This window comes from Notamacropus eugenii, chromosome 4 (assembly GCF_028372415.1).
Source record: "Notamacropus eugenii isolate mMacEug1 chromosome 4, mMacEug1.pri_v2, whole genome shotgun sequence".
In the NCBI taxonomy this organism is placed as follows: Eukaryota; Metazoa; Chordata; class Mammalia; order Diprotodontia; family Macropodidae; genus Notamacropus; species Notamacropus eugenii.
Window position 1 is genome coordinate 398,506,169 of NC_092875.1, and position 27,967 is coordinate 398,534,135.

General features: G+C 39.3%; 1 protein-coding gene and 2 long non-coding RNA genes across 10 annotated transcripts; 2 read left to right on the top strand and 1 right to left on the bottom strand.

Annotated features, from left to right (window-relative positions):
- Positions 1 to 193: 193 nt before the first annotated feature.
- Positions 194 to 4,860, bottom strand: LOC140501700 (uncharacterized). The gene is made up of 2 exons (XR_011966326.1): positions 4,719 to 4,860; positions 194 to 799 (listed from the first exon to the last, which is right to left on the bottom strand). It is a non-coding gene; the product is annotated as an uncharacterized lncRNA (long non-coding RNA).
- Positions 950 to 2,312, top strand: LOC140501701 (uncharacterized). Its single transcript, XR_011966327.1, has 3 exons — positions 950 to 1,040; positions 1,302 to 1,367; positions 2,234 to 2,312. It is a non-coding gene; the product is annotated as an uncharacterized lncRNA (long non-coding RNA).
- Positions 2,316 to 27,931, top strand: DIMT1 (DIM1 rRNA methyltransferase and ribosome maturation factor). 8 transcript variants are annotated; one of them, XM_072605551.1, is made up of 14 exons: positions 5,090 to 5,238; positions 6,668 to 6,740; positions 7,505 to 7,578; positions 14,373 to 14,459; positions 16,215 to 16,276; positions 16,366 to 16,459; positions 16,547 to 16,596; positions 21,871 to 21,994; positions 22,104 to 22,196; positions 22,549 to 22,613; positions 24,070 to 24,133; positions 24,883 to 24,989; positions 25,058 to 25,185; positions 27,409 to 27,931. In XM_072605551.1, the coding sequence occupies exons 1-14, from the start codon at positions 5,230 to 5,232 to the stop codon at positions 27,480 to 27,482; spliced, it is 1,104 nt and encodes a 367-aa protein (XP_072461652.1). In that variant the 5' UTR covers positions 5,090 to 5,229; the 3' UTR covers positions 27,483 to 27,931. The 8 variants fall into 8 exon arrangements, with proteins under 8 accessions (XP_072461655.1, XP_072461653.1, XP_072461658.1 ...); XM_072605554.1 differs by lacking the exons at positions 5,090 to 5,238; positions 6,668 to 6,740 and adding an exon at positions 2,316 to 2,336; XM_072605552.1 differs by lacking the exon at positions 6,668 to 6,740 and having other exon boundaries at positions 5,017 to 5,238.
- The last annotated feature ends 36 nt before the right edge of the window (positions 27,932 to 27,967 follow it).

Consider the following 27,967-nt stretch of genomic DNA (forward strand, 5'->3'; position numbering starts at 1 on the left):
TAACACACAGTAAGAATCTAATAAAAGCTTATTGATTGATTTGCTAAATCAAATCTGTTAGTAATTTTTTTTTCCTCCTGAAGTTTGCTTCAGTCTGCAAAGGTTTTGGATGCATCTCAGCATTAACTAGTTTTAATCCTAACATGTTCATTGAATGTGTCCCTATCTTACAAATAAAGATTTATATTCTGCATGAAGATTAAATAACTTTATTTAACCCTTGATTATCCATTGTTGCTTGTCCTTTGTACTCGAAGAGGCGCAATATCATAACGTGGGGATCAAGGTATAATGCGTTTGACTGTGGTTGATCAGTCCAACAAGGAACCGTGAAGGTTCTACCACACGTATGGGGATCAAGGTATAATGTGCTTGACTGTATGGCACAAAAAAGTCTGAACATTTGAAATAGTGTTTCTAGATTTGTGTATCTCACATTTCCTTTGTGCTACTGCGACTGCTTTGCTAAAGAAACACCATATCTTCTTTGACCAGAGCACTCCATGCTGGGTGGTTCTGTGCCAGAATTTCCTATGTCTCACTATCGATATTAAAGTTCTTCAGAGAGACCTTGAGAGTGTCCTTGTATTGCTTCTTCTGACTTGAGTATGAGGGCTTGTGTTGAGTGGATTCTCTACAAAATAATCTTTCAGGTAAGTGTGCATTTGGCATCCAGGCTATTTGGCCAGTCCACTGGAGTTGCACTCCCTGCAGGAGAGTTAGAATGCTTGGTAGTTCAGCTTGAGAGAGGACCTTAGTGTCAGATATCTTATCTTGTCAGGTGATCTCCAGAATCTTCCTAAAACAGTTCAAATGGAAGTAGTTCAATTTTCTGTCATGGCACTGATATACTCTCCAGGTTTCACAAACAATAATGAAATCAGCATGACAGCTCTATAGATGTTCAGTTTGGTATATAGCCTAATATGTCTTACCTACCACATTTTCTTTCAGAGCTTTCTAAGTGCTGAGCTAGCTCAGGCAATGCATGAATTACTTCCATCATCTATATGGATATCCCTGGAAAGTATACTGCCAAGGTAAGTGAACTTATCCACACCATTCAAAATTTCTTTGCTATAATCAGTGGTTCCAGATATAGAGAGTATGGTGCTGGCTGGTAGAGAATCTCTGTTTTCTTGGTATTGAGTTAGGGATTATCCCTAGGAAATTTTCCATTTAATTTTGGTCCATAAAAACCATCAAACTTTTCAGTCTTTGCTAACATTTAGAATCAAAATTGACTTCATTTATATTTGCCACAATTTATCAAATCCTCTTATTTCACATCTGCCTTCTAGTTAAAATACGAATACACTGGGAAAAGATCAAGCAACATAAGCTCCAGAGAGATTAAGAAGCAAAAGGTTTGATTCCCAAATGAGATAATAAACACTCGAATAAACATAATTGGCTGTATTTATAAAGTTTTTTATGTTATTTTAGCACATAAATTTCACTGATGGCAGTTTTATGAATTTCTTTATAAACAGGTAGTTTTCTGTGGAATATGTCAAATTTTCATATAAAAATTCAATACTTCCTTTTATATTGATCTGTTGTCTTTTTCTTTGTGAACTATGAATTCAGGGCAGAATAGTCATGTTGTTCTGCAGTAAATTAGAAATTGTCATAAAATATTGTTTGTAATAATTACTATTAATTTTTTTGCCAGTACAATTTAATTTTTCTAATTTTCTGGTAACATCAAGGCTATGTAACAGCAATGAAAAATCCTCAAGGATGCTATGAAATTTTTTTGGTATTAAAGCTAGTATTTCATTTAATATTTATATAGGATGCATTCTTATAGATCATCATTATGTTTAGACTAGAATATTTAATTGTTTTAATCAAAACCAGCAACCTGATTATAATTGTACTTTCAATTTTATTTTTTAATCTTTTGATTGAGTTATATTCTTCTGAATAATTGAGCATTTCCATGGTAATTAATTTGCCATGAAATATGAACACATGAGAATGAGAATTTTTTTATCCATGTTTTTTGATAAATCTAGAATAAATTAAGTCTTAGCATAGGCATTTGTTATATAGCCACGTGTTCATTAAAACACTTTACTATTTTAAGCCCAGTCACAAGCAGCATGATTTTTGTAGCACGCTTTGTAATGTAGTGGAAGGAGCTCTTGATTTGCAGTCAGAGATCCTGAATGTAAATACTGACTCAGTTACTTATTGCCTGTGTGACCTTAGACATGTGCCTTTACAGCTCTCAGTCTGTTTCTTCATCAGTAAAATTTTGGACAAGATAACCACAAGGTCCTTTCCAGCTCTAAATCTATGATGTGAATTTAAACAATTCTTCTACTAAGGTAAATAGCATTTTACCTTTCTTATTTATAATTCAGTCACTAGAGAAAAATATAAGAATGAACTATGATAACTAATGCATATGTAAAATTAAAAAGAATGTATTCTACAATTAAGAGAGAAGGGGAGGAAAGGATCATAACAATGTTTTGTTTTTTTTTTTTAACATTGATTAAGTTACAGAAACATCTTAAAATGGCATAAATAACTTCAAATAGTTTAAAAACGCACCGTAATGAATTTCAAATCTTACTGCCACAAATAACATTTTTGTCTGCCTGGTGTGTATAGTTTAACCCTGCCAACAACAAACTAACAGTAAAGTTGGGGAGTGAGTCCACCTAACTACAAATATGAAAGAATTCTTGTAAGACACTGTTAATTCAGGATACACGAAGTGACAGGAGAGAATGCTTGCTACTATTCTGCTTCCCAACATAGGGATCACACTTTTGTTCCAACACCTTTAATCCTCATAACCCTGTGAGACAGGTAGTACAGATATTATTACTTATAAGGAAGCTGTTTCAGAGGAACTGTGTGTTTTTACCCAAATTCACAGAGCTATTAAATGGCACTACCTCAACAAAACCTTGGAACGTTTTTTTGATTGAGTAAGTCAGTGTATTACCTTTCTTTCTTTCATTGAACCCTTCCAGTAACAAAGAAAACCAATTAGAAAAAAAACAACCAATACAAAATGATCAATGCAGTATTCTATCTTCTTATTCCTCTACTTTTCTACTAGAAAGAGGGCAGCTCATTTTATTATCTGTTCTCCTAGGCTGGTTGGTTATCAAGTTTTGTGGTCTTTCTGTACTTTCTTTATTTTATTGCACCCAGTATGTGTGTGTGTTGTTCTCTGAGTTTTGTTTTCTTCACTCTATATGAATAGTTAAGCTCTCATTTTTCCCCCTGACTTCCTCATAGTCATAATATTTTGCAGTTAAATGTTATATTTCTGTAATATAATTTGTTCAGCTATTACTCAATGAATACCTACTCTATTTCCTTTTTTTTTTTCTTTTTTCATAGATGCCAAGTCTTCTGACTCCATGGTTGTGGGGAAAGGAGGAGGTGAAGGAGGGAAAATGTATTTATATAGTATCTATTATATGCCAGGCACTTTGCTAAATGATTCTCATAAATATCATGTGATCTCACGACAACCCTTATTATCCACATTTTATTGCTGAGGAAACTAAAACAAGCAAATATTAAATGACGTGCACAGTCACAGAGTTAGTATCTGCTGGGATTTGAGATTGCATTGAAACGCAGGTCTTACTGAGACCCAGAGCTCTAACCATTGAGCCATCTAGCAGTACCTTGTGCTCCATTAGTTTTCTTTCCAGCATAACACCTTGCCCTTATATCTACAAACAGTTTCCCAATTCACAATGATTTGGGGGAGGGAGCTGTTACTACAAAACTTATAACCCCCATCCTCTTTTTTGGAGTCATACTATCTATGCAGTTTGGTGTGCCTCATGTATAGGAGATTCCAGAACACACCAGGAAGAGTTGAAATGGAGAGAAATCCTTTGCACAAGCTCTTCATGAGCTTGGGATCCAAATGGGACAAAAATCAACTCTCTTAGCCTTTCTCCCTTTTAATCATATAAAAAATATTATCCTGTTTTAACAAACATCAAATAAAGCAAGCATTTCCACATACATTGTAGAACAAGGGAAGGTTTTATATGAAACTGAAACGTCTCTATTATGTAGAGCTTGCTTTAAAAAAAAAAAAGGATATTATAAATACGTGTACTTCTCAAAGCTGTCCTGACTGTGATTCCTTCTGATCTTCCATTTATTTTCTTTTGGGAGTGGTGAGGGCCAGGAGAAACCCTATGGCTAGCCTCTCTCTTCCTTCCACCTTTCACATCCCCGGCCCCCGAAAAAAATACCATAATTTTTAAAGCAAAAATGCAGTTCCCGCATTGGCCTTGTCCAAAACCCGTACGTGTCATTCTGATCCCCTCATTTGTTTGAGGAGGTGGGCAGCAAGGGGTGTCATCCCCGGCGCTCTGGAATCGGGAGTGATTACTGCATTAACCAGAGCTCTAGCGTCTTCCAACCTCGTTTTTCCCTACACGGCTGCTATCCCACCAAGTGTCCTTGTTCCGCATCGGTTCTTTCTAGGAAACTAACCGTCCCCTCCATCGTCTCGCACCCATCTACCAGCATTCGTGGAGCATCCCCAGCCGAGGGGCGCCTCCAGGGGCCGGTGGTTTGCTGTTATTCTAATTTCCCTCCTTACATGTTGCAAGAGTAACTCCTGTCAATCACCACGGCGCTGAGAACACAGGGGCAACCCCCTCCCCCAAACAACCCACCCCTCCTGTCAGGGGAGACAAAAACGTACGTGTATTACGTACATCCAGAGTATGGCAGTATCGACAAGGGTGCAGAACGCATTTCTCCACCAGACCACCAGCAGGTTGGGAACAACGGTCTCTGGCACCGCGCCAGCTTACAACCAGCATTTGCAAGCTCGACAAAACCCGCCCGGCTGACTGCGCAGTCGCAAGTCTAGGCAAGCACGTCTTCCTTTCTGGATCGCCCAATCCGAAGGACACCGAATGCGGCAACGCAAAGCGTCATGGGGATTGTAGGTCTTGCCTTCCGAATCTCTCTGGGCTATCTCGGGAGTAAAAACTGCAATTCCCGGCAGGCGCATTGGTCTGGAGGGACGGAAGGGGGCGGAGAAAAGAGGAGGGTGGGGAGAAGGGAGGAGCCTCGGGCTCTCCTCTGGCCCCCTCCCCCACGTGGCTGGGAGCCACTGTTTCTCGGCAAGGTCTCCAGTCTCCGACGTCGGCTCCTGAGTCGAGATGCCGAAGGGAAAGTCGGTGACCAGCAGCCGGCGCCGGGAGCGGCGGGAGCAGAAGAATGCTGGCGGTAAGGGGTAGGCCCAGGGAAGGAAGGGGTCGATGGACGTACCGGGCCCGACCCCCTTCTCGTCCCTGCCCAGGTCCGGGACTCCCGGCGCGGAGCTGCCAGGACTTGTGCTAAGCGTGGGCTTCCTGGAGGAATGGCGAAGGGGGGCTACGCATGGTGGGACCCGTGCTCGGGAAGGCTGCCGGACTTTTCCCGGCTCTGGGACTCGCTGCCCCTCGAGAGAGAGCGGCGCGGCGTGCGGTGGCACGGCACGGCACGGCGTGTAGTGTGGTGGCTGGACAGCCTGCCCAGCCTGGCAGGCCCCGGGGCTGCCCGGCTCTCCAGCTCCTTCTGCTTCCTGCCTTGTATGTGTCCTTTCTAGTGCCCCCCCCGCCCTCCCGCCTCCCCGGGGAGTCCTGGCTCAGTCTGTACCAGCAGATCTGCACAGGTTGGTTAAGCCCCGACTGTGTGCCTGGCACTGCCAGCCCGGCGGGTGTCTCTAAAAAGACGACAGTGTAGTGGAGGGGCTCTGTGTGGTGGGAGGCTTGGGAGTCTTGTATGAGACCTATGAGATGAGGCTACCGTGCTCCAGCCGCCACTGCCTGCTTGGCTTCTTACCGCCCCGCCCCGGGAGGGGGTGCGGTAATTATCCCCATTTTGTTAATGAGGAAAATGAGGCAGGCGGAGGTGAAGTGAGCTGTCAAGTGAGTCTGGATTGGAACTCAGGTCTTCCTGACTCCAGGCCCAGCGCTCCATTCCCTGCGCCACCTACCTGCCTCTAATCAATGGATTTGGAGTTGGGGGACATGAGTTCAGAGCTCATCCTCTTCTGTTTCATGTTTCTGTGAAAGAGAGAAGGAAGTTAGAGGTAATATGCATAGGACGGAGCTCAAAAATCAAGGGATTTGGAGTTGGAGGACATAGGTTTGGATCCCACCTCTACCACTCATCTCTAAATTACTTAAGCTCTCTGGACCTCAGTTTCCTCATCTGTAAAATGAGGTAGTTGGACTGAAGAACCTCTAACGGCCCTTCTAGCACAAGATCTGTGATTTTATACATGCGGAATAAGAACGGAGACCCCACATATGAGAGGCAGCATGACCAACGGTAGATACAAGGATGCACTAGAACTGGACATAGAGGATTTGGACTTTGCTTCTTGTTGGACCTGTTTCTTCATCTCTAAAATAATAGGGTTGAACTGAAGTAAGGTACCTTCCAGTTCCAAATCTTGTGATTTCCTCATTTTTTCTAATTGCATTCTCATATGTTGTTAAAGCTGAAAGAGAAACCTTTTAGATCATTTAATCCAACACTTTCATTTAATTTTTTAAAAAATAGTGAATATATGGGATGACTCTCTTGGAGAGTAGGGGAAGGAATATTGATATAAAAAAGATAAGTATAAAAACTAATTTTTAAAAATAGTGATTTGTTTTTACGTCAGCTTTATCCGTTCGTAGAAGTTCCTTCCTCTCTCCTACCCAGGGACACATCCCTTGCAACAAAGAATGAAAAAGGTAAAAAAAAAAAAAAACAACCCAGTTCAGCAAAACCAAGAAATAAAGCAACTGTGTCTGATAGTATACACAATATTTTACACTTGTAGACCCCTTCCTCTATAAATAAGGCAAGTGCTTTTGGGGGGGGTCAGGTTTAATTGTTATAATGTTCAATACTCAATTTAGTTTTTTTTGTACTTTGTATATACCTTATTGTGATTACATGTTATACATTTTCTGGTTTATGCTTATTTCAGTTTTCCTCATTTTATATGACTTCCCATTCCTCTAAGTATTCCTCATATTACTTGTTTCTTATGGAACAGTATTATTCCTTTACATTCACTTTTTTTCAGGCATTCTCCAAAAGACATATCGAATTGGTCACCTTTCCTCAAGAAGGGACACTTGTAAACATTTCCCCTATCATTTAACTTTTTGAAATAGCTTGTTTATCCCTTTAACTTGTAATTTAGGCCAGCGTTTGTTAATGATAAATGTAAACAAAGTCCTTGTGGCACCCATTGATAAGATCACACACAGTGTAGCAACCTCACAAAAACTTTTAAGGCTTTTTCTGACTGTTTTTCAAGTCATAATCCTTATTTTCCTACTTTTGGGGTGGTGTAGATTTCATCCTGTAAAGATCACAATGTATACAAAGTATATACTTTACACAAAGTGTAAAGATCATGTATTTTTTAACCATTCCTCAATCATTTTATAAATGATGTAGTAGCATGATGTGTTGTATAACAAATTTGGTTTGTGGTTTCTTATAGGTGTCATGTTTAATACTGGACTTGGACAGCATATTTTGAAAAATCCTCTCATTGTTAATAGCATCATTGATAAGGTTTGTATAAATTGGTTTTGTTGAAGACTGAAAAGAAAGTCAAGACGTTTTTCTTTAGAATGTGTCTTTTAAAAAAGTTGCTGGATTCATGTATTGTATTTCAACATTTCAACAAACATGTTAAAAGTACCTGCTGTGTGTTAGGCACTGGAGATAAAAAGGCAAAATAAATGGAATAATCCTTGCTGTCAAGAAGCTGACACTCTAATGGGAGCAGCACGTGCACAGATAAGTAAATGTAAGATTGTTTGAAGAAGGGAATGGGATGAAATTGTGGAGAAATAGGAAAAACATTTTGGTGTCTGAGCTGGCTTCTGAAGGAAGATGAAGATTTTGAGATGTAGTAGAATAGAGGAAGTACACACCGGTGTGGGGTATTTTTGTAACTACACAGAAACAGGAGATAGAATGTTGAGTTTGGGCAACAGTTAGTAGACCTTTTTTGTTGGAATGTAGAGTTCGTGAAAGGGAGTGAATAATTTGTGAGACTGTTCAAAGGTAGGTTGAGCCGGATCATGGAGGACTGACTTTAAGTACCTGGATAAGGAGTTGTGATTTATCTTAGAGAAAATTGAGAGACCCTGGAGATTTTTGAGAACAGTTGATACAGCTTAACTTTTGCTTTAGGAAGATTCTTTTAGTAGCTGTGTGGAAGGTAGGTTGTGGAGGGGAGAGAGAAAAGAAGGGAGACCACTTGGGAAGCTATTGCAGTAGGCTAGATGAGGGTTGATAAAGTCCCAAATTCAGTAGTGGCCTTGTGAATAGAGGGTAGAGAATTATGTAAGGGATGTCTTGTCCATTTTATGAACAAATATGGCAATGGGTTGGTTTGGGGAGAGGGCTGAAAGCAAAGGAGAAGAATGAGGCAAGGATGATTCTAAGATTGTAACCTGAGTGACTGGCATGGTAGTTTTGCTCTTAACAGAAAAAATCAGGGAGGTGTGGAGGGTGGTAGGTGTAGGATAATGAATTCTCTTGAAAATATTGAGTTTAGGGGCGGAGCCAAGATGGCGGAGTAGAAAGACGCACATACACATAGCTCCGAACCCACAAGCCATAGAACGGCTACAGGGAAGTAACTCACGGCGAATTCTGCACCCAGAGGCCACGGAATATTGGAGCGAGTTAGATTTCTGTTCCGGAGAGACCTACAAACCTCTCGCGGGGGGTCCTTCGCGCTGCGGACTGGGCGCCAGTACTGGGAGCTGAGTGCAGCCCTGCCGCGGCCGCAGAACCAAGAGGAAAAGATCCAAGAGGGCTTCAGGGACGGGATCTCCAGTGGCCACGCGGGTCCCTCCACCCACAGAGGGACCTGCAAACCTCTCGCAAAAGGTCCGTCGCACTGCAGACGCGGAGCCCAGCCCAGACCTGCTGCGGCCGCGGCACCAAGAGATACAGATCCGAGCAGGCTTCAGGGACGGGATCTCCAGCGGCCGCACAAGTCCCTCCACTCACAGGTGACGGGGGTCGGTGAGAGAGTCTCTTTGGCGGGTCTAGAGGGGAGTGGGGTGCCCCCATAATTCAGGCCCCCCCGGGAAGTAGAAGCTGAGAGGCGGCTGCAGACAGGGGTTCCCCAAGCGGGCGGGAGCCTGGATCCATTGTGGAAGGTCTGTGCATAAACCCCCTGAGGGAACTGAGCCTGAGAGGCGGCCCTGCCCCGACCTGACCACCTGAACTTAATCTCACACTGAATAGCAGCCCTGCCCCTGACAAAAGCCCTAAGGCTGGAAGCAGCATTTGAATCTCAGACCCAAAACGCTGGCTGGGAGGATCAGGAGGCAAGGTGGGTGTGAGGAGAATATTCAGAGGTCAAGTCACTGGCTGGGAAAATGCCCAGAAAAGGGAAAAGAAATAAGACTATAGAAGGCTACTTTCTTGGAGAACAGGCATTTCCTCCCTTCCTTTCTGATGAGGAAGAACAATGCTTACCATCAGGCAAAGACACAGAAATCAAGGCTTCTGTGTCCCAGCCCACCCAATGGGCTCAGGCCATGGAAGAGCTCAAAAAGAATTTTGAAAATCAAGTTAGAGAGGTAGAGGAAAAGCTGGGAAGAGAAATGAGAGACATGAAGTCAAAGCATGAACAGCAGATCAGCTCCCTGCTAAAGGAGACCCAAAAATGTTGAAGAAATTAACACCTTGAAAACTAGCCTAACTCAATTGGCAAAAGAGGTTCAAAAAGCCAATGAGGAGAAGAATGCTTTCAAAAGCAGAATTAGCCAAATGGAAAAGGAGATTCAAAAGCTCACTGAAGAAAATAGTTCTTTCAAAATTAGAATGGCACAGATGGAGGCTAATGACTTTATGCAAAACTAAGAAATCACAGAACAAAGACAGAAGAATGGAAAAATGGAAGATAATGTGAACTATCTCATTGGAAAAACAACTGACCTGGAAAATAGATCCAGGAGAGACAATTTAAAAATTATGGGACTACCTGAAAGCCATGATCAAAAGAAGAGCCTAGACATCATCTTTCATGAAATTATCAAGGAAGACTGCCCTGAGATTCTAGAACCAGAGGGCAAAATAAATATTCAAGGAATCCACAGAACACCGCCTGAAAGAGATCCAAAAAGAGAAACTCCTAGGAACATTGTGGCCAAATTCCAGAGTTCCCAGGTCAAGGAGAAAATATTGCAAGCAGCTAGAAAGAAACAATTCAAGTATTGTAGAAATACAATCAGGATAACACAAGATCTAGCAGCCTCTACATTAAGGGAACGAAGGGCATGGAATAGGATATTCCAGAAGTCAAAGGAACTAGGACTAAAACCAAGAATCACCTACCCAGCAAAACTGAGTATAATACTTCAGGGGAAAAATTGGTCTTTCAGTGAAATAGAGGATTTTCAAGTATTCTTGATGAAAAGACCAGAGCTGAAAAGAAAATTTGACTTTCAAACACAAGAATGAAGAGAACCATGAAAAGGTGAACAGCAAAGAGAAGTCATAAGGGACTTACTAAAGCTGAACTGTTTACATTCCTACATGGAAAGACAATATTTGTAACTCTTGAAACATTTCAGTATCTGGGTACTGGGTGGGATTACACACACACACATGCACACACGCACACATACATAGAGACAGAGTGTACAGAGTGAATTGAAGAGGATGGGATCATATCTTAAAAAAAAAAATGAAATCAAGCAGTGAGAGAGAAATATATTGGGAGGAGAAAGGGAGAAATTGAATGGGGCAAATTATCTCTCATAAAAGAGGCAAGCAAAAGACTCATTAGTGGAGGGATAATGAGGGGAGGTGAGAGAAAAACATGAAGTCTACTCTCATCACATTCCACTAAAGGAAAGAATAAAATGCACACTCATTTTGGTAGGAAAACCTATCTCACAATACAGGAAAGTGGGGGATAAGGGGACAAGCAGGGTGGGGGGAATGATAGAAGGCAGGGCATGGGGAGGAGAGTGCAATTCGAGGTCGACATTCATGGGGAGGGATAGGATCAAAGGAGAATAGAAGTAATGGGGGACAGGATAGGATGGAGGGAAATATAGTTAGTCCTATACAACACAACTATTATGGAAGTCATTTGCAAAACTACACAGATTTGGCCTATATTGAATTGCTTGCCTTCCAAAGGGAAGGGGTGGAGAGGGAGGGAGGTAAAGAAGTTGGAACTCAAAGTGTTAGGATCAACTGTCGAGTAATGTTCTTGCCACTAGGAAATAAGAAATACAGGTAAAGGGGTATAGAAAACTATCTGGCCCTACAGGACAAAAGAGAAGACGGAGACAAGGGCAGAGAGGGATGATAGAAGAGAGAGCAGATTGGTCATAGGGGCAATTAGAATGCTTGGTGTTTAGGGGGGGGAGGGGATAAAAGGGGAGAAAATTTGTAACCCAAAATTTTGTTAAAATGAATGTTAAAAGTTAAATAAATAAATTTAATTAAAAAAAAATATTGAGTTTAAATGTTTATGGGATGACCAGGTGAAAATGTTCAGTGAATAGTTGGCTATGTGGGACCAGATTTGAAGAAGTTAATGGGGAATATATAGATTTAGGAGCCATTTATATAGACGGTGCAGCAGATGAACCCAAACAAATTCACAATCTACTCACCACAACATGAAAGAAAATTGCATTTTATTTGTTGCCTACTTTCTTTCACTTGTTTACGTTGGTTCTCCTTAAAGGGAGAGCATTTCAGAAGTGGGAGACAGCCAGAGAAAATGCTTGGAGCTTAGAGATGGAAGGTTTTATTTGTGGAATAAGGAGGTCAGTGTCATTAGATTAAAGAGTATGTGAAAGGAGTAAGGTGTAAGAAGACTGGAAGGACAGGAGGTGGCTAGGTTATGAAGGGCTTTGAATCCTGAACATAGCATTTGTATTTGTTCCTGGAGGCAATAGAAAGCCCTTACAGTTTATTGAGTAGGGAGATGACATGATCTGACCTGTGTTTTAGGAAAATCACTTTAATGGCTGAATGGAAGATGAATTGGATTGGGGAGCTTGTTGTGTTTGTCCTTCGTTTTTGAAGGGGACCATGACATCAGGGAAATGATGACATGACTTGCAGTTGACTTTGATTTGAGTGAGGGAGGGCTGTATAGGTCACAGCCTTACTTTCCCTTCCAGAGCCATCTGGATCCAGTGATCAGATATTCATCAGGATGACTGGAGATGGCTCAGGATGCAGTAGGAGACCCTGGCCCTTTTAGGCTGAGGCATTTTCACTTATTCATTTAGAGTGAGGTAACATCCATTCATTGAAGAGTCCTCTTTAAGAAATGAGTCAAAGGATGGCCTCTTTAATTAGAAGAAAAGAAAAAGAAATCAAGCTGGGAGGGGAAGACTCTCAGGGTTGCTGTTGCAAAGAGAAACTGTTACCACTGACATTCACTCTAAGCCAGGAGGGCCCAAAATACAGCCATTAAGTGAAGCTTGGGCAGGGACCTGGGCTTCAGATTGAACTGGGTTTAAGGAATGGGGAGACAATTGAGGCAGATACCCACCATCAGGCTTTTGCAGTAAAGGAGGTGTGAAATGATGAGGGTCTTTCATGGAGCATTGGTAGTGTCAGAGGAGAGAAGGGTTGATTCCAGAGATGTTGCAAAGGTGAAATCTAAAGCTTTGACAACAGCTTGGATAGGGGAATAAGAGATAGTGAAGAATCCAGGATGACTCCTAGGTTGTGAGCCTAAGGGACTGGGAAGATGGTGTTGTCCTGTACATTAATAAGAAAAGAAGGAGGAGGGTAGGGTTTAGAGGAAAAGATAATGAATTCTGGTTTTGGACATACTTAGTTTAAAAACTAGAGATCCAGTTCAAGATTTCTGATAGGCAGTTGGAGATGCAAGGTTGGAGTTCAGCAGAGAGATTGGGGCAGGAAAGGTAGATTTAAGAATCATCAGTGTAGAGATGGTAATTAAATTGATGGTGATCAATGAGATCACCAAGTAAAGGAGTGTAGCGAGGAAGAGAAGAGAGCCTGGGACAGAACCCTGTGAAACCTGCAGATAGAGGACATGACCTGATCTGTAGAAAGATCCAGAAAGCAGACAGAGAAGGAGTAGTCAGGAGGAAAACTAAGAGACAATGGTGTCCTAAAAACCTAAAGACAATATCACAAAGAACACTTTTCAAAAACTGCATAGAGGTCAAAGAGAAAGAGGATGGAGAAGAGTCAAATAATTTTGGCAACTAAGATCATTTATAACTTTGGAGAGAGCAGTTATAAGATCTGAAACCAGATCGTAAAGGGTTAAGAAGAAAATGAGAGGAGAGAAAATGGAGACACCCAGGGTTGGTTGGCCTTTTCAAGGAGTTTAAAAGGGAATGTGAGATAGAGGAGTAATTAGCCAGGATGGAAGGATTAAGTGAGGTTTTTTTTTCAGAATAGGGATGACAGGCATGTTTGTAGGTAGAGGAAATGAGCCAAGAGAGAGGGAAAGATTGAAAATAAGTGAGAGAGTGAAGATGAAAGAAGGAACAATCTGTTGGAGGAGACAGGATGGAATGGGATCACTCAGAAGTAAAACTGGTTATTCTTTCCTCAAGGAGGAATGCTTCTAAATACTTCCCATTTCATTTAGCGTTTTTGGAAGTAGTTTGTTTTACTGTTTTCACTTCTCATTTGGGCTAGTATGTGGTAATAACAAATGTAAACAAAATCCTAGTGGCCAAGCATTAATAAGATTACACAAAGTATGGGAACCTCACAAAGATTCTTCAGGGTCTTTCTAACTGTTTATCAAGTAATAATCTTTATTTTCCTTTATTTGGAATAAGTGTAGATTTCATCCTGCACTAACAGTCCTACCCTAATGCCTCACTATGGCAAGGTATTTAACCATGGCTTCTCAAAAACCTATGTCCTGGTATATCCTCACCAACCTGGAAAAGCTTCATGTTTGGGTCTGGTTGCAGACAGTTTTTGTTGCCCAAGCGCCAGCCTATCTAAGTTTGGAGAGTCTTACTACCAAGTTGGATGCATATGATAAATATTTCTGGCCAAAACAACTCGTAGATCATCTATTAAGGTGTAGAGGACTTGTGATCTGTGTTGGTGAAGAGTGATTTTACATCACCACAATCACAGGTCTTTGAAACAGGAAGTGGATTTTATATCCGTTTATGATTTGAGCCCAGTGGCAATGGCAGGGCATATTCATTTTTAAGTTTTGATAACCAAGCTAAAATTCCCTCTACTAGAGTGGAGTTATGAAGTCATTTGATAATTTAGCTTTGTGCAGGTTAACGTAAACATAGTATCATATGATAATATATATATCTGAGATAAAGTCCTAAGATTTTTGTGCTTGTTTTTAGGCTGCCTTGAGACCAACAGATGTGGTCCTAGAAGTTGGTCCTGGAACTGGAAACATGACTGTGAAACTACTAGAAAAAGCTAAAAAGGTCTGAGTTTTGGAATTTAAACATTTAAATTTTAAAACCTTATTTTAACATTTTACCTTTAAATTTGAATATTTTGGTATTAAAAAAGACTTTCAGCAAACTGAATTGTATTTTTAAGCTTTAAAAAAATCCCAAAAATTCAATATTATGAATTACAATGACGTTAAATTAACCCTGGATATAACTTTGAAGTCTTTTCCTAACATTATCAAGTTAGGGAAAATATCTTTATTCAGTAAAAACAATTGCTAGTTGAGTTCATGATCAAACTACCAAGTTTCCTGTGGAAAATATTTCACTGAATAGTAGATAGATCCCCAGTTGAGATTGCAGTTTGAAGTCACAGTTTCAGCCTTATCTGATATATGTTGACTTGTAATATTTTATTCAATAGTGCTTTTTTGTTAACTCGAAACATATCTTTACCTTGAAAATATCCCAAGGTCTTGCTTTTGAAAATAGGCAAGTATAATATACTTATGTATAATTGGTATAAATTGCTTTGTAAATCTTATGGTGCTGTGTAAATATTAGTTATTAGTATTGTCTCTGTCAAGAATATTAGCAGGACAGAAATGTTGTAATGGTGAATGTCAATGAGGACCAATGTGTAGTCACACTAATTTGAGCCAAATTAAACAGTGTGGTGTTTTTGTGATGTTTTTGGTGGAATTTCATAAGAAAACAAACAGCATCTCAATTTTTGTAACTTTTTTCATTTCATTTTTTAAAATTCCTTTTTAAAATTTTGAGTTCCAAATGCTTTTACTCCCTGCAGCCCCCCCCTTACCCATGGAGAAGGCAAACAGTGTGATACTCATTATACACATTGTCATGTAAAACATTTCCATATTAAACATAATTGCAGAAAAAAAGCAAGAAAAATAAAGTAGAAAAAAATATATATTCCATTTTGCAACTCAGTTCATCAGTTCTCTCTCTGAATGTAGATGGCATTTTTCATCGGAAAACTGAATCATTGTATCACTCAGAGTTTCTAAGCCTTTCACAGTTGATCATTGCTACAGTATTGCTGTTACTGTTTGCCTGGTTCTGCTCATTTCACCTTGCATTAGTTTATAAATCTTCCCAGGTTTTTCTAAAACCATCTTCCTCATTATTTCTTACTGTACAATATTATCCTATCAACTTGTTTAGCATTCCCCAGTTGATGGATATCCCCTCAATTTCCAATTCTTTGTTACCACATAGATAAATTAATATTTTTGTACATCTAGGTCCTTTTCCTTTTTCTTTGATCTATTTGCCATGCAGTCCTAGTTAGTGATATTTCTGGGTCTAAGGGTATGCACAGTTGTGTAGCTCTTTAGGTATAGTTTCAAATTATTATTCAGATTGATTGGTGTTCATTAGTGTTCCTATTTATCCACATATTCTCTAGCATTTATAATTTTCCTTTTCTTACATGTTAGCCAGTCTGATGGGTATGAACTATTATCTTTGGCTTGTTTTAATTTTCATTTCTCTAATCATTAGTGATTTAGAGTATTTTTTATAGTTCTGATTCCTTGTTCTCAAAACTACCTGCGTAAAAACTTTGTTTTTAAGGATACTTTTAAGGTAGTGTGTGTGTGCAGGGGTGGGTAGGGGTGGTAAATGGAGTACAATGTGTAGGAATTGAAAAGTATTTTAGAAAGCGTGTTTCAGGATTTTTACTGTTGAAAGGATTGAATGCCAAAGAACAATCCATGTTTAACTAAATATATTTTCTAATCACTTCTCTGTTTGCTCCAGGTCATTGCCTGTGAACTTGACCCCAGGCTAGTAGCTGAACTTCACAAAAGAGTTCAGGGAACGTGAGTATAACTAATAGAATTAGTAGTTTTGTCTTCCAAAGTCATGCTCATGTAATTTAAAAAAAAATTTTTTTTCCTCCATTTGGCAGGCCCCAGGCAAGCAAACTGCAAGTAGTGGTTGGTGATGTGTTGAAAACTGATTTGCCATTCTTCGATGCATGCGTGGCAAATTTGCCTTATCAGGTGTGCTCGGTGTTGCTGCAGACAGATCATAATTAAGGATCGTTTTGTGAATGTTTCCTTGAATCACATCGTTATTCTCTTTTGCAGATCTCTTCCCCGTTTGTCTTCAAGCTGTTGCTGCATAGACCTTTTTTTAGGTATGTCCGAAAACTGAGTTTCTAGAGTATTTCAGAAAGACTGGTTACTTCTATTTGGTTTATTTTTAGTGTATCCTTCCCTAAAATGTCAGGTAAATGCTGTTGAAGTCAGAGAAAGTAGATAAATGTCCTTTTTTTGTTTTCCATCCTTTCCATTCTACTCCTACCACCTTTAGCTCAGGACGCTGTTTCCTCATACCTTTTGTAGTAACCTCCTAACTGATTTTCCCCATTTCTTCCCTGTAATCTAATAAGGTGGTCAAACTGATTAAAAGCACAGCTTGGAGAAAACTATTCTTCAGTTCAAAATTCTTCCAGGCCTCTCCATTGTTTCCTGATGGTATATAAGTTTCTCAAGAGGAGGGGGTTGTTTGCTTTTTTGTATGTCTGTATCCCCAGCATTTTACATTGTACTTCTCATGAAGTAGGCATGATTGGCTTTCACAGGATGATGCACAATTTACCTTTTCATTCTTCTTTAACACTGGTTTCTAATTTGGCCAAATTAGATTAATTATAAAGGTCTAATTCAGATGCCATCTCTTCCACAAAGCCTTCCCTTTTCTGAACACCCACTCCTCCTGAGCTGGAGAAATTTCAATAAGAAATTCAATACATAAACCAAATTTTGTTCCCATTACATTGTACAAATTTACGTTTTAAAAAAGCATGCCTGATTTTTGAGGTATGTGTCAGTTTTTCTATAATCTTAACTGTCACTCTTATTAAAAAATTCTGGAGTGAGTCTTTTTCTTTTTTTCTTCTTGATTGCCCAATATAAAGTAGAGGCATCATGGATAGTGTACCAAACTGGGATTTAAGAAGACCTGAGCTTCAGTCCCTCCTCTGACATAAGCTGAAACCTTGGGTAATTCACTTAACCTCAGTTTCCTCTGGAAAATGAGAGGGCTGGGCCAGATGGCTTCTTTGTACCCTTTGTGCTCTAAACCTGTGCTACTATGTATGAACTTTGCCATTTAGTCTCAGATACTAGATACTTTAGAAGCCCTCATTCCCTTTAAAACTGAGTCTTAATTTTATTTAGAAGCTGTTTCTGTTTTCTTAGTTAGGGGTTGATCATATGTATTTAAACAGAAACATGTCAGCAGTCCCTCATTCCTAAACCAAAAATAACAGACAGTAGTTTTGCTTTTAATGGGAATTATTCTCGGTCTTTTTGCTTCCTTTCCCACCTTAGAGGGGAGGCGGCTGTTCTTGTTCACTCTAGAATGCCTCTCGTCATCCTGCTTGTGCTGTGTCAGGCATTTAGCAAAATCGAAGATTGCTTGGGGTTTTTTTTCCTTTTTTAAAAAAATAGTCTTTTGGATATCTTTTATTGTTGCATCACTTACATTTCCTAGTGAATCTCTCACCTTTCCTCCTCACACAGCATCATTTCTTACAACAAAGAATAAAAAAGAGAAAAAAATTAGCAAAACTCACCAACATACCAAAAACAGTCTGACCTTTTGTACTATTCCAACCCCATAATCCCTGATGTCTTCAAAGAAGGGATGAGCTGCTTTTTCACTTCTCTTTTGGGGGTCAGTCTTGGTTATTATAATCTCACAACAGTCTGTTTCCTTTATGATATTGGCAGGTGGTGGTGGTGATCTTTGTGTTTGTTTACATTGGGGGAGGGAGAGGAAATAAGCTTTTATATAGTCCCTACTGTGTGCCAGGCACTATACAGGCTTTTTACAAATACATGATCCTTCCAACAACCCTGTGAAGTAGGTGCTATTATGATTCCCATTTTACATTTGTGGAAACTGAGGCGAACAGCGATTAAGTAACTTGCCCAGGGTCACACACTAGTCAGTGTCTGAGGCTGAAATTGAACTCATATTCTAGATTCCAATTGTTGTAGAGAGACTTATTACTTTCTTAGAGCATAGTAATATTCCATTCTATTCATGTGCTAGAACTTGTTTTATCATTCTGCATTCACTAGGCATCTGCTTTATTTCTAGCATTGACTGTTATTCTTTTTTGTCGTATTTACTAATTTGCTGAGTGTGAGGTGCAACCTTAGAATTCTTTTGAGTTGCATTTTTCTTATTATTAGTGATTTGGAATATTTGTCTATGTAGTTAATAGTTTACAGTTCTTTTGAGAACTGTTGGCATCCTCTGACCACTTGGGGTCAGTGGCTTTTGGTCTTTGTGTTATGTACCTACATATTTGGAATTTCATCCTTATCTTCACTTTCTTCCAGTATATTGGCTCCTTCTCTGCTGCCTTCAAACAGAGCTATATCTCCTCTATCATTAAATAAATTTTCACTTAATTGGACCATTCCCCCCATCCTGCTAGTGATAATTATCACATGGTCTCCCTGTCTTACTACCTGAACTCCTCCAGAAAGCTGTCTAACCCTAAGTGCCTCCACTTCTCCTCACTCTTCTCTCAGCCCTTAGCAATCTAGTTCCTCCTCTCTTAATTCAGTAAAAACTCTTGAGTTTTTACACAAAAAAGTGGCCTTTTCTTAAGTCTTCATCCTTGTAGCCCTCTCTGCAGCATTTGGGAGATTGATCATCTCTTCCTTGATACTCTCTCCTCTTTAGGTTTTTATGACGTTGCTCCCTCCTCGTTCTCTCCCAATATGGCCTTTGCTGGATCTTCATCCTTGTTAGACCTTCCAGCTGTGGGCATCCTCCCAGGCCTTTTCCTGAGTCTGTCTTTTCTCTCTATTCCAGAGGTTCTTAACTTGGCATCCATGAACTTTTACAAAATATATTTTGATAGTTGCATTTCAATATAATTGGTTTCTTTTGCAATCCTATGGTTTTTTTATTTTATGATTTCAAAAACATTTTGAAAAGATGTTAATAGCTTCACCAGATTGCCAAACTGTTTAACGTTAGAAAAAATGTTAAGAACTCCAGCTCTATACTATTTTACTATTTTCCTTGATAATCTCATTAGTTTTCTTGGGTAGAATTATCATCTTTATGCAGCTGATTCTCAGATTGGTAAATCCAGTTTTAGTTTCTCTGCTGCACTCCAGTCCTAAATCACCAGATGCCTTTTAGACATCTGGAATGGGTTGTCCTGTAGGCATCTCAATAACTCTGTCCTAAACAGAATTCAAGAATTACCTCCAAGATCAAATATATTCTCTTTGGCATTTAAAACTCTTTATGACCAGACCTCTTCTCTTACCTTTCCATTCTTACTACAGGCAGCTAGATGGTATGGTGGATAAAGTGCCAAGGCTGGAAGTAGGAAGACCTAACAATAAATCCAACCTCAGACACAATAGCTCCAAGTCACTTAAGCTGTCTGCCTTAGTTTCCTCATCTGAAAAATGGAGATAAAAACACCTACCTTGCAAAGTCGTTGTGAGGATCTGATGAAACCATATTTGCCTTCTGGAATGTTGCATGTGAAGTTTTCTATTCATTTATAGTGGTGGCTGCTAAGTGATATGTGATCCTGACTGATTCCTCTGTATTTGAATTTTTTTTTCTGACTGCTTTCAGTATTTTTTCTGTGCCTAGAAGCTCTGCATTTTGGCTCTGATGTTCCAGGAGATTTCTTTTTTGGGAGGTGCCTGGTAGATTCTGTTTCTGTTTTGCTCTCTGATTCTAAGAGATCTGGGCAGTTTTCTTTTAATATTTCTTGAAATATGTTTAGACTCTTTTTTTGGTCATGTTTTTCAGGTAGTCTAATGAGTCTTAATTTTTAAAATCTTTTTTGTAGGTTAGTTGTTTTTGCTATAAGATAACTTAAATTTTCTTGCATTTTTTTCAGTTTTTTTACCTTAAAAAATTTCTTGTTATCCCATGAAGTCATTGGCTTCTATTTGTTGCATTCCTGTTTTCAGGAAATTTGTTGCTTTGGCAAAGTTTAGTACCCCTTGAGCCAAATTATTAATTCCCTTTCCAATTTTATAATTTCTTTTTCATCTTTTCCCTCAAGTACTCTTGTTTATTAAAAAAAAATTTCTTTAACTCTCTTTAAAAACAACAACAATAACACTCTTGCTTTTTGTCTCTGAGGCTTTGCATTACAGATTCTCTTCTTCTGGGTTATATCTTTGGCTTCCTCGCCACCATAGTAGGTCTTTATTCGTGGGGTTTTTCTTTTCTTTGGCTTGTTCTTCTAGTCTGTTTTTAGGGTCAAGTACTTCTAGAGCCAAGGGTGTGAACTGGTCCTGTTGCCACTTTTTTGGAATATTGTGTTACATTACTACAAGATCTGAGGAACAGGCTGGAGACCTACAAGTTCTTAGTGCCCTCAAAGTGATCTGATGGAGATCAGAGTCTGGTTGTTACCCCTGCCACTTGAGCTCAGCTAGTCCCTGACCTGGATTTGGGTCCGAGCAAGAGTAGAATGCTCCTGAACCTATCACCAATCATCCAACTTTATTATAATAAAGCCAAACTTATTAATTCAGAATTTAGGCTTCTCTTTGATCTAGAATTTTTGCCCTGTTTATTCATCTGTAGATTGGGCTAAATGATGGAGCTGAGACCCCCCCAACCTTTATCCTGGGGGTCTGAGCCATAGTGCTGCCTCTTTCTTCTGAATTTCTTTTTTTCTTAGTGCAAGGCCCAGAGCCTCCCCACCTGGGAATACCACTCCTGCCAGCGTTCTCCTTCTTAGTGTATGTACCCTGGATCTGTGACCCAGTACTGGGTAGTAGATGACAAAGCTGCCATTTGACACCTGTCCTCATTGAGGTGCCCTGGTATGGGTCTGGTGGTACCTCAGGATGAGTCTGGGACCTCCTCTTGCTGTGGTCACAGCCTTTCCCTGCCTGCTGTGGTGCTTCATGGGGGCAGTGCACTTCTGGCTGGCCTGACCTCATCCTTAGAATCAGCAGACCTCTCTCTCTCTATGCTGTCTGAGGCTTCACAAATTACTCACTGTAACTTTTCTTGTATTTACCCCTCAGGATTTTGTCTGGTGCATTTTCAAGGTCTATTGGGAGGAGCTGTATGGAGGAGGGCTAGGCTGGTCTTATTCCTGCTACTATGCCATCTTGGTTTTGCCCCATAAACAGCATGTCATTTTCTGCTTTTGGATGATGGACTTCCTTATCTCTTGCCTCTAAGGATCCCTTCCTTACTTTAAAACATAGGTGTCAACTTCTCCATAAGGTCTTTTCTAATTTCTATGATGACTCTTTTTTGACTTTGACTCTCTCATGCCTAGCACGGTGCCTTGTATAAAATAAATGAACATTTTATTGAGTGATATTTTTATGGTTATGTATTCTTTATTAAAATAGGAGTTTTCTTTCTTCCTATTTTCTTTTCTTTTCAGGTGTGCTATACTTATGTTCCAGAGAGAATTTGCTCTCCGTTTGGTTGCAAAACCAGGAGACAAGCTGTACTGCAGACTTTCCATTAATACTCAGTTACTAGCACGAGTGGATCATCTAATGAAAGTAAGTGAAATTTAACCTGTAGAGTAACTTCATCCTGGGTTGAGTCTCTTGAGTACAGTGATTTTGGTCACAATAAAATGAAGCCTGACACTCATTTTGTGATGAACAGGTTGGGAAGAATAACTTCAGACCTCCACCAAAAGTTGAGTCCAGTGTGGTAAGGATAGAACCCAGGAACCCACCACCACCTATCAATTTCCAGGTAAGGTGAAAACAAAGCCAAGCCACTTGGCTGCACAAGAGCATAGGGCCATCATTCAGAAGGAGAAAATTGTAACAGGAGCCAGGCCTGGAACATTATCTGTTGTGTGCCACTGGAGCTTGCTAGGAAATTCAGGTGACTTGTACAGGCTACATTGTCAAACTTTTTTATTGGAGCCACATTATTTTTGAAAATTATTTACTTCTGATCAATTTTGGTTCAACCTTTTGTTATTATATATTTGCACTTCAATTATCATTAGTGAGGGAACATAACAGGTTTTTTCATGAAGAGAGTACAGCAAACTGAAGACTTTTTGGTGTCTAAGAACAATATCATCCATCTGTTTCAGGAGTGGGATGGTCTAGTGAGGATAACATTTGTAAGGAAAAACAAGACTCTATCTGCAGCATTTAAGTAAGTGCCTTCTTTGTGTTTATTATTATGGGGTATAGACAGCTGCTTTACAGTATACGGATCCAGAGACTGTTAAGCATTTTTTTAAAAACTATGTAATTGTAGGGGATGGTCAGAGTATTAATGAAAAGTGACTTAGGGAGTCAGAAGATTTGATTCTTGGCCTAGCTCTACCACTGCTTCTTCAAACTCTCCACCTCTGCCATAGCTCCCCAGACTCGGGTTTTAACTTTTAACTTGAAGTAGTAAGTTTGAGGAGGTTACTGGGGCTGCATTTACCCAAAATAGGAGTACTTTTAAAAGCTGAGTTTCATTTATTATTGTCCTTTTTTTAATTACATTTTTTTTAATGAACATAAATATTCGTCTCTCCCAACTTCTTCCATTGGGAGAAAAAAAAGAAAATCCTTTTAACAAACAGTGAAGCAAAACAAGTTCCCACATTGGCCGTGCCCCAAAATAAACAAAATGTAACTATTACTTATGATATAATCTATACATATACATATGTATTATGGGTATGTGTATTTTTAAATTGTAAGTCCATCCCTTTATGTCAGGAGATGGGTGGCATGTTTTTCCGCTGGTTCTTTGTATAGTGGGTCATTCATTCATTGCTTCAATCAGCGTTCTGAAGTCTTTCAGAGTTGTTTGTTTTCAAAGTATTGTTACTGTATAAATTGTTCTCCTGGTTCTGCTGAATTCACCCTTGATCAGTTCATACAAGTCTACCCAGGTTTCACCGAAATCACACAACAAGGGTACTTTTCAGCCTTGTTTCCTTTTTGTTTCCTTTAGTCTCTTTCTTATTATGGAGGCAGCTGCCATGTAATGCAAAGAGCAGTGGATTTGATTCATAGGAGGCCTGGGCTTGATTCATAGCTCTTGTCACACAGCTAGTAAGTGGCAGTCACAATTTCTTTGAGGCTCAGTTTCATCACCTAGAAAACAGGGATAAATTCACTAGCTATTTCACTAGGATGTTGTGAGGAACAAATCAAATAATAAATGTGGAGCGAGGCAGTGGAGGGTAGGAGAAAGAACACAGGATTTGGTCTTAAAAGACCTGGGTATAAATTCTAGCTCTGCCACTTAGCGACCTTGGGCAAGTCATTGCTTTTCACTGAATCTGAATTTCACTGAAATTAGGGTGTTGGATTAAATGATCTCCAAGATGCCTTCCCACTCTCAACCCTTTGATCAGTTTATGAACACTTTGTAAAACAAAGTGCTATAAAAATGATGGTCATTATTAATATATGTGTTAAGCTTATAATTATAGCAATCTAAAATGTGACCAGTTTTGGCACTGTCATTCATTTAAATATGAAACACTTAAAAAACTCTGTAAAAGCATAAATAACATTCAAATACCTTTTACTAAACATAATATAGAAAGGAATCTATTGAAACTCAAACTTGGCAGTTCTGTTAATATCATTTTGCATCATCATAGGTCGAGTGCAGTGCAACAGCTTTTGGAAAAAAATTACCGAATTCACTGTTCAGTTCATAACATTGTAAGTAGAACATGGTTTTTAGTGGTCATGCAATCATCTTCTTTTATGATGCACCTCTGTCTTCAGGCAGATTCTGTATCTCTAGTAACAAAGCATACAGTATTTACCCTCACAGGCTGTAAACATTTTAATTCTGCTTCTGGTAGATTAATGCAACTGTAACTACATCACTACAATTTAATTGTGAGCCATCACCATTGCATTTTCCTTGTCTTTTTCATCTGCTGATTACTGCATACCTTTAAACGGCTCCAAAACCCAACTGCATGTAAACATTCAGAGGTTTGTGGCTAGAACTTTGTAAATGTGATGTGCTTGTACAGAGACAGCATGTTAAACGATCTGGTATTTTTTAAAAATTCCTTTAGAATGATTTATTCTTTGATGTAAAATTATATTTTAAAAGTACAATAATGTTATCTAGGATTTGTAAATTATTTCCATTTTAAAGATAAGAATTTTAGGGCAGTAAAAAAATGATCTTATTCAAAAGTGTAATTGGGTTTCTTGGTGTGGGGGAAGGTCACCCAATTAGAACCATAGAATCAGAGAATCTGAGTTGGGAGAGACTTCACTGGCCCTCTAATGCAACCTATACTCAAAGATTCATTTTTCTGTACATTTAAACTCCTTTCCATATTATCATAAACCAAAAGTTATTTTGTGACTTGCATGAACCCCCAAAAAAGAGTCAAAGTAGCTGCATTGCAAGACATTGTGTTCATTTATTCTGCATCCTGTGTTGATAGGCAGTACCAGAAGATTTCAGCATTGCAGATAAAATACAGAAAATCCTAACGGATACAGGTTTTAGTGACAAACGGGCCCGTTCCATGGACATAGATGACTTCATTAGGTAATTACATTTTTATTTTTCTGAATGACTTAGACACATTTACATTTCTGTACTCTTGACATCTTCAGATGCTGTGTTTATAAAGGCCATTGGAGAAGAGCAGCACACAGGGGCTACCTGGAAAACCTGATGCATAGGACTTGCACTGCATGTAATAGTATTTGGTGTAGCAGATGGAGGCTGCTAGCCCTAGCACGTAAGATTTTATTCAAGAACCAGTAATGAGGAACAGTCAGAGCCAGTAGACAATGTCTGGGTTAAGGGGGAATTTTAACGGATTTTCATTCATAGTCTTTTGAGTATTCCTTTAGGAGCCTATCTGCTTAATAAGCTTATCAGTTGGAGGAGTGCTAAAGTAGCAGCTGTTTATTTACATTTCCCTAGCTGAGGTATAGGAATCTGACCCTTGTGTCTTTTCTTTCCATCCTGGTACTAACCACTGCTCAGGAAATTGAGCATAAAACAGTGGCAGTCACTGTAGGGTCTAGGTAACAGCTGATCACTGTGGCTGCTCACTTAAGTCACTTGAGGCCAACTCACAACAACCAGAGTGAGGCACAGGTGAGCTAAGTATTTGGATAATTCTGACTGAAATACTTCGCCTAAATCAGCCATACAGATTTTAAGAATGTCCATATGTGTTCAGGGAGAATTTTGCCCTTAAGCAAACCAGTAATTGTCTTAATTCTCTGCTTGACTTAGCTTTGCTGGTAAATACAAATGGTTTGGTAGAGTTATAACAGTCAGATGGTACACTGTTGATTTGAGTGATACTGGTGGCATTCGATGTTAATTCTAGAAACTATATACCAAGGTAATTCCATCTTTTAGCAGAGAGTACTCATTTCATTCTCCACACAGGAAGTAATAAAAGACTGGACCCTAGGGGCAACTAGAGACTCACATTCTATGACCCTAATAGGAACTGGCATTTACATAGCACTTTCAAGGTTTACAAAGCACTAGACATTCCAACCACATTCTCCCAATAATGCTGTGAGTTAAGTACTACAGGTATTACCCCAGTGTGCAGATGCAGCTTGAACCCAGGGCTCTCCTTACTCCAATTGTGGTTCTCTTTCCATTGCACTGTCCTTTTTACAGTTGCCAAGAACAAGTTCCTATTCTTCCTGGCCACCTGGAGATTTAGCATGAAAACGGAGGCTTTACCTAGCTCTTTGCTTGTTGTCTTCTGTGTCAGACTGGGAGCCCTTCAATGGCAAGGCCTGTTTTTCACCTCTCTTTTTATCCCTAGCACTCAGGATAGTGCCTGGCACACAGTAGGCACTTCATAAATGTTTGTTGACTGACCTGAGGGAACTTTGTCTTTTTTTTTTATTCCACTTCAGTTCAGATCGTGCCTCAGACCCTTACTAGCTGTGTGACCCTGGCCAAGTCCCTGTGTGCCTCAGTTTCATCTGTAAAATGAGCTAGAGAAGGAAATGGCAGAACCACTCCTATATCTTTACCAAGAAAATCTCATATGGAGTCACAAAGAGATGGACGTGATTGAACAACAAGCCCTTGTGAAACCATGGGAAATTCCTAGTTTTCCTTTTGTACATAAGAACATCTTCCCTCTACCTAATTTCATTGAGAGGAACAAAAATTTTCTTTACATGGAATGGCCTTCCAGATCACATTGGGTTCTTGTCCTGGGAGACATCATGATACAGTACAGAACGCTCCAACTGGAATTAGATTGGAATTTCAATCTTAGTTCTGCCTGGGTGACCTTGGGCAAAGAGGTCCTTGAAGCTCTCTCCAGGCCTCCTTTGTCACCTATAAAATAGAGAGGTTGCAATAGCTTCTGATATTCCTTTTAGCTCTGAATTTGTGATACTGTGGTATCTCTTGATATTTTAAATTGTTTTTATGTATCAAGATGAAAGAGGTCTCCCATTTAAACACACAATCTAAACCTGAGTAGACCAAACTCAGTGATAAGAAATGAAAGGCAATCTAATAGGTTTTCCAGTCAGTTACAGTTGTATATAGAGAGCAGCTATTTTGTGACTTTTTGTTTTTCATCCTGACATGTGATTTCATCTGGGAGTTTAAGTCCTGATGTGGGAATTCCTTCCTCCATGGAGATGAGCAACTCACTTGCATTTTTTAAAGTCTTAATTGACTGGGGCACTGAAAATTTGTGACTTGCCCATGGCCACGCACCTAGCAAATCTAAGTCAGAAGGGAGTATTTGAACCTGGGTCTTCTTGATCTCAAAAGTCTTTATGTGTCAAATCTCTTACAATGGATTGTTACTATTTTTTATTGTACTATAATTTTTAAAAATCAAATTACTGTTTAAGTGAGCTGTTGGGATTAGATTTAGTTCTCCCAAACACAAAATTTTAAGCAGCACAGATCTTGTTTTGGTTACTGTTTGCCTACTTTTTCATGTTCCCCTTTTTTCCAGATTGCTACATGGATTCAATGCAGAAGGCATCCATTTTTCTTAGGCAGATTAAAAAGAGGATACTCCAGACTTAACAAGAAACTGTAATTTTACTTTCTTGGACTACTGATCTAATGAAGAAGGCAAACCTCTATTTTGTTACAAGGATAACCACCAAACACCCTACAGGTTTTATGACTAAAACTTAACCTTCTCATCATGAAGTTAACTTTTTGTTTTTAAAACGTTTTAAAGGTAAATTTGTTCTGTACTTTATAAGTGTTCAGACTATGTGACTTTGGGCATGGGGTGGCCAAGTCATTGACCCTCCAGATCAAATACAATTCTTTCCAAAAGTTAATAGCCGCAATACACGCACAACTTAACACATGAACCTTTTCACTTCTATTTGTTCCATCTTCTAAAACTAACATCTTATTGTGGTAATTCTATTTTTAAGGGCCTTTTCTTTTGCTTGTTTATTGGAATATATGAGAGGTATGTCTTTTAAATAAAAAATAAGCTTTTTTTATTATTCTCTTTACTCAGTCTTCTCCTATTTATAGAATATTCATCTCCC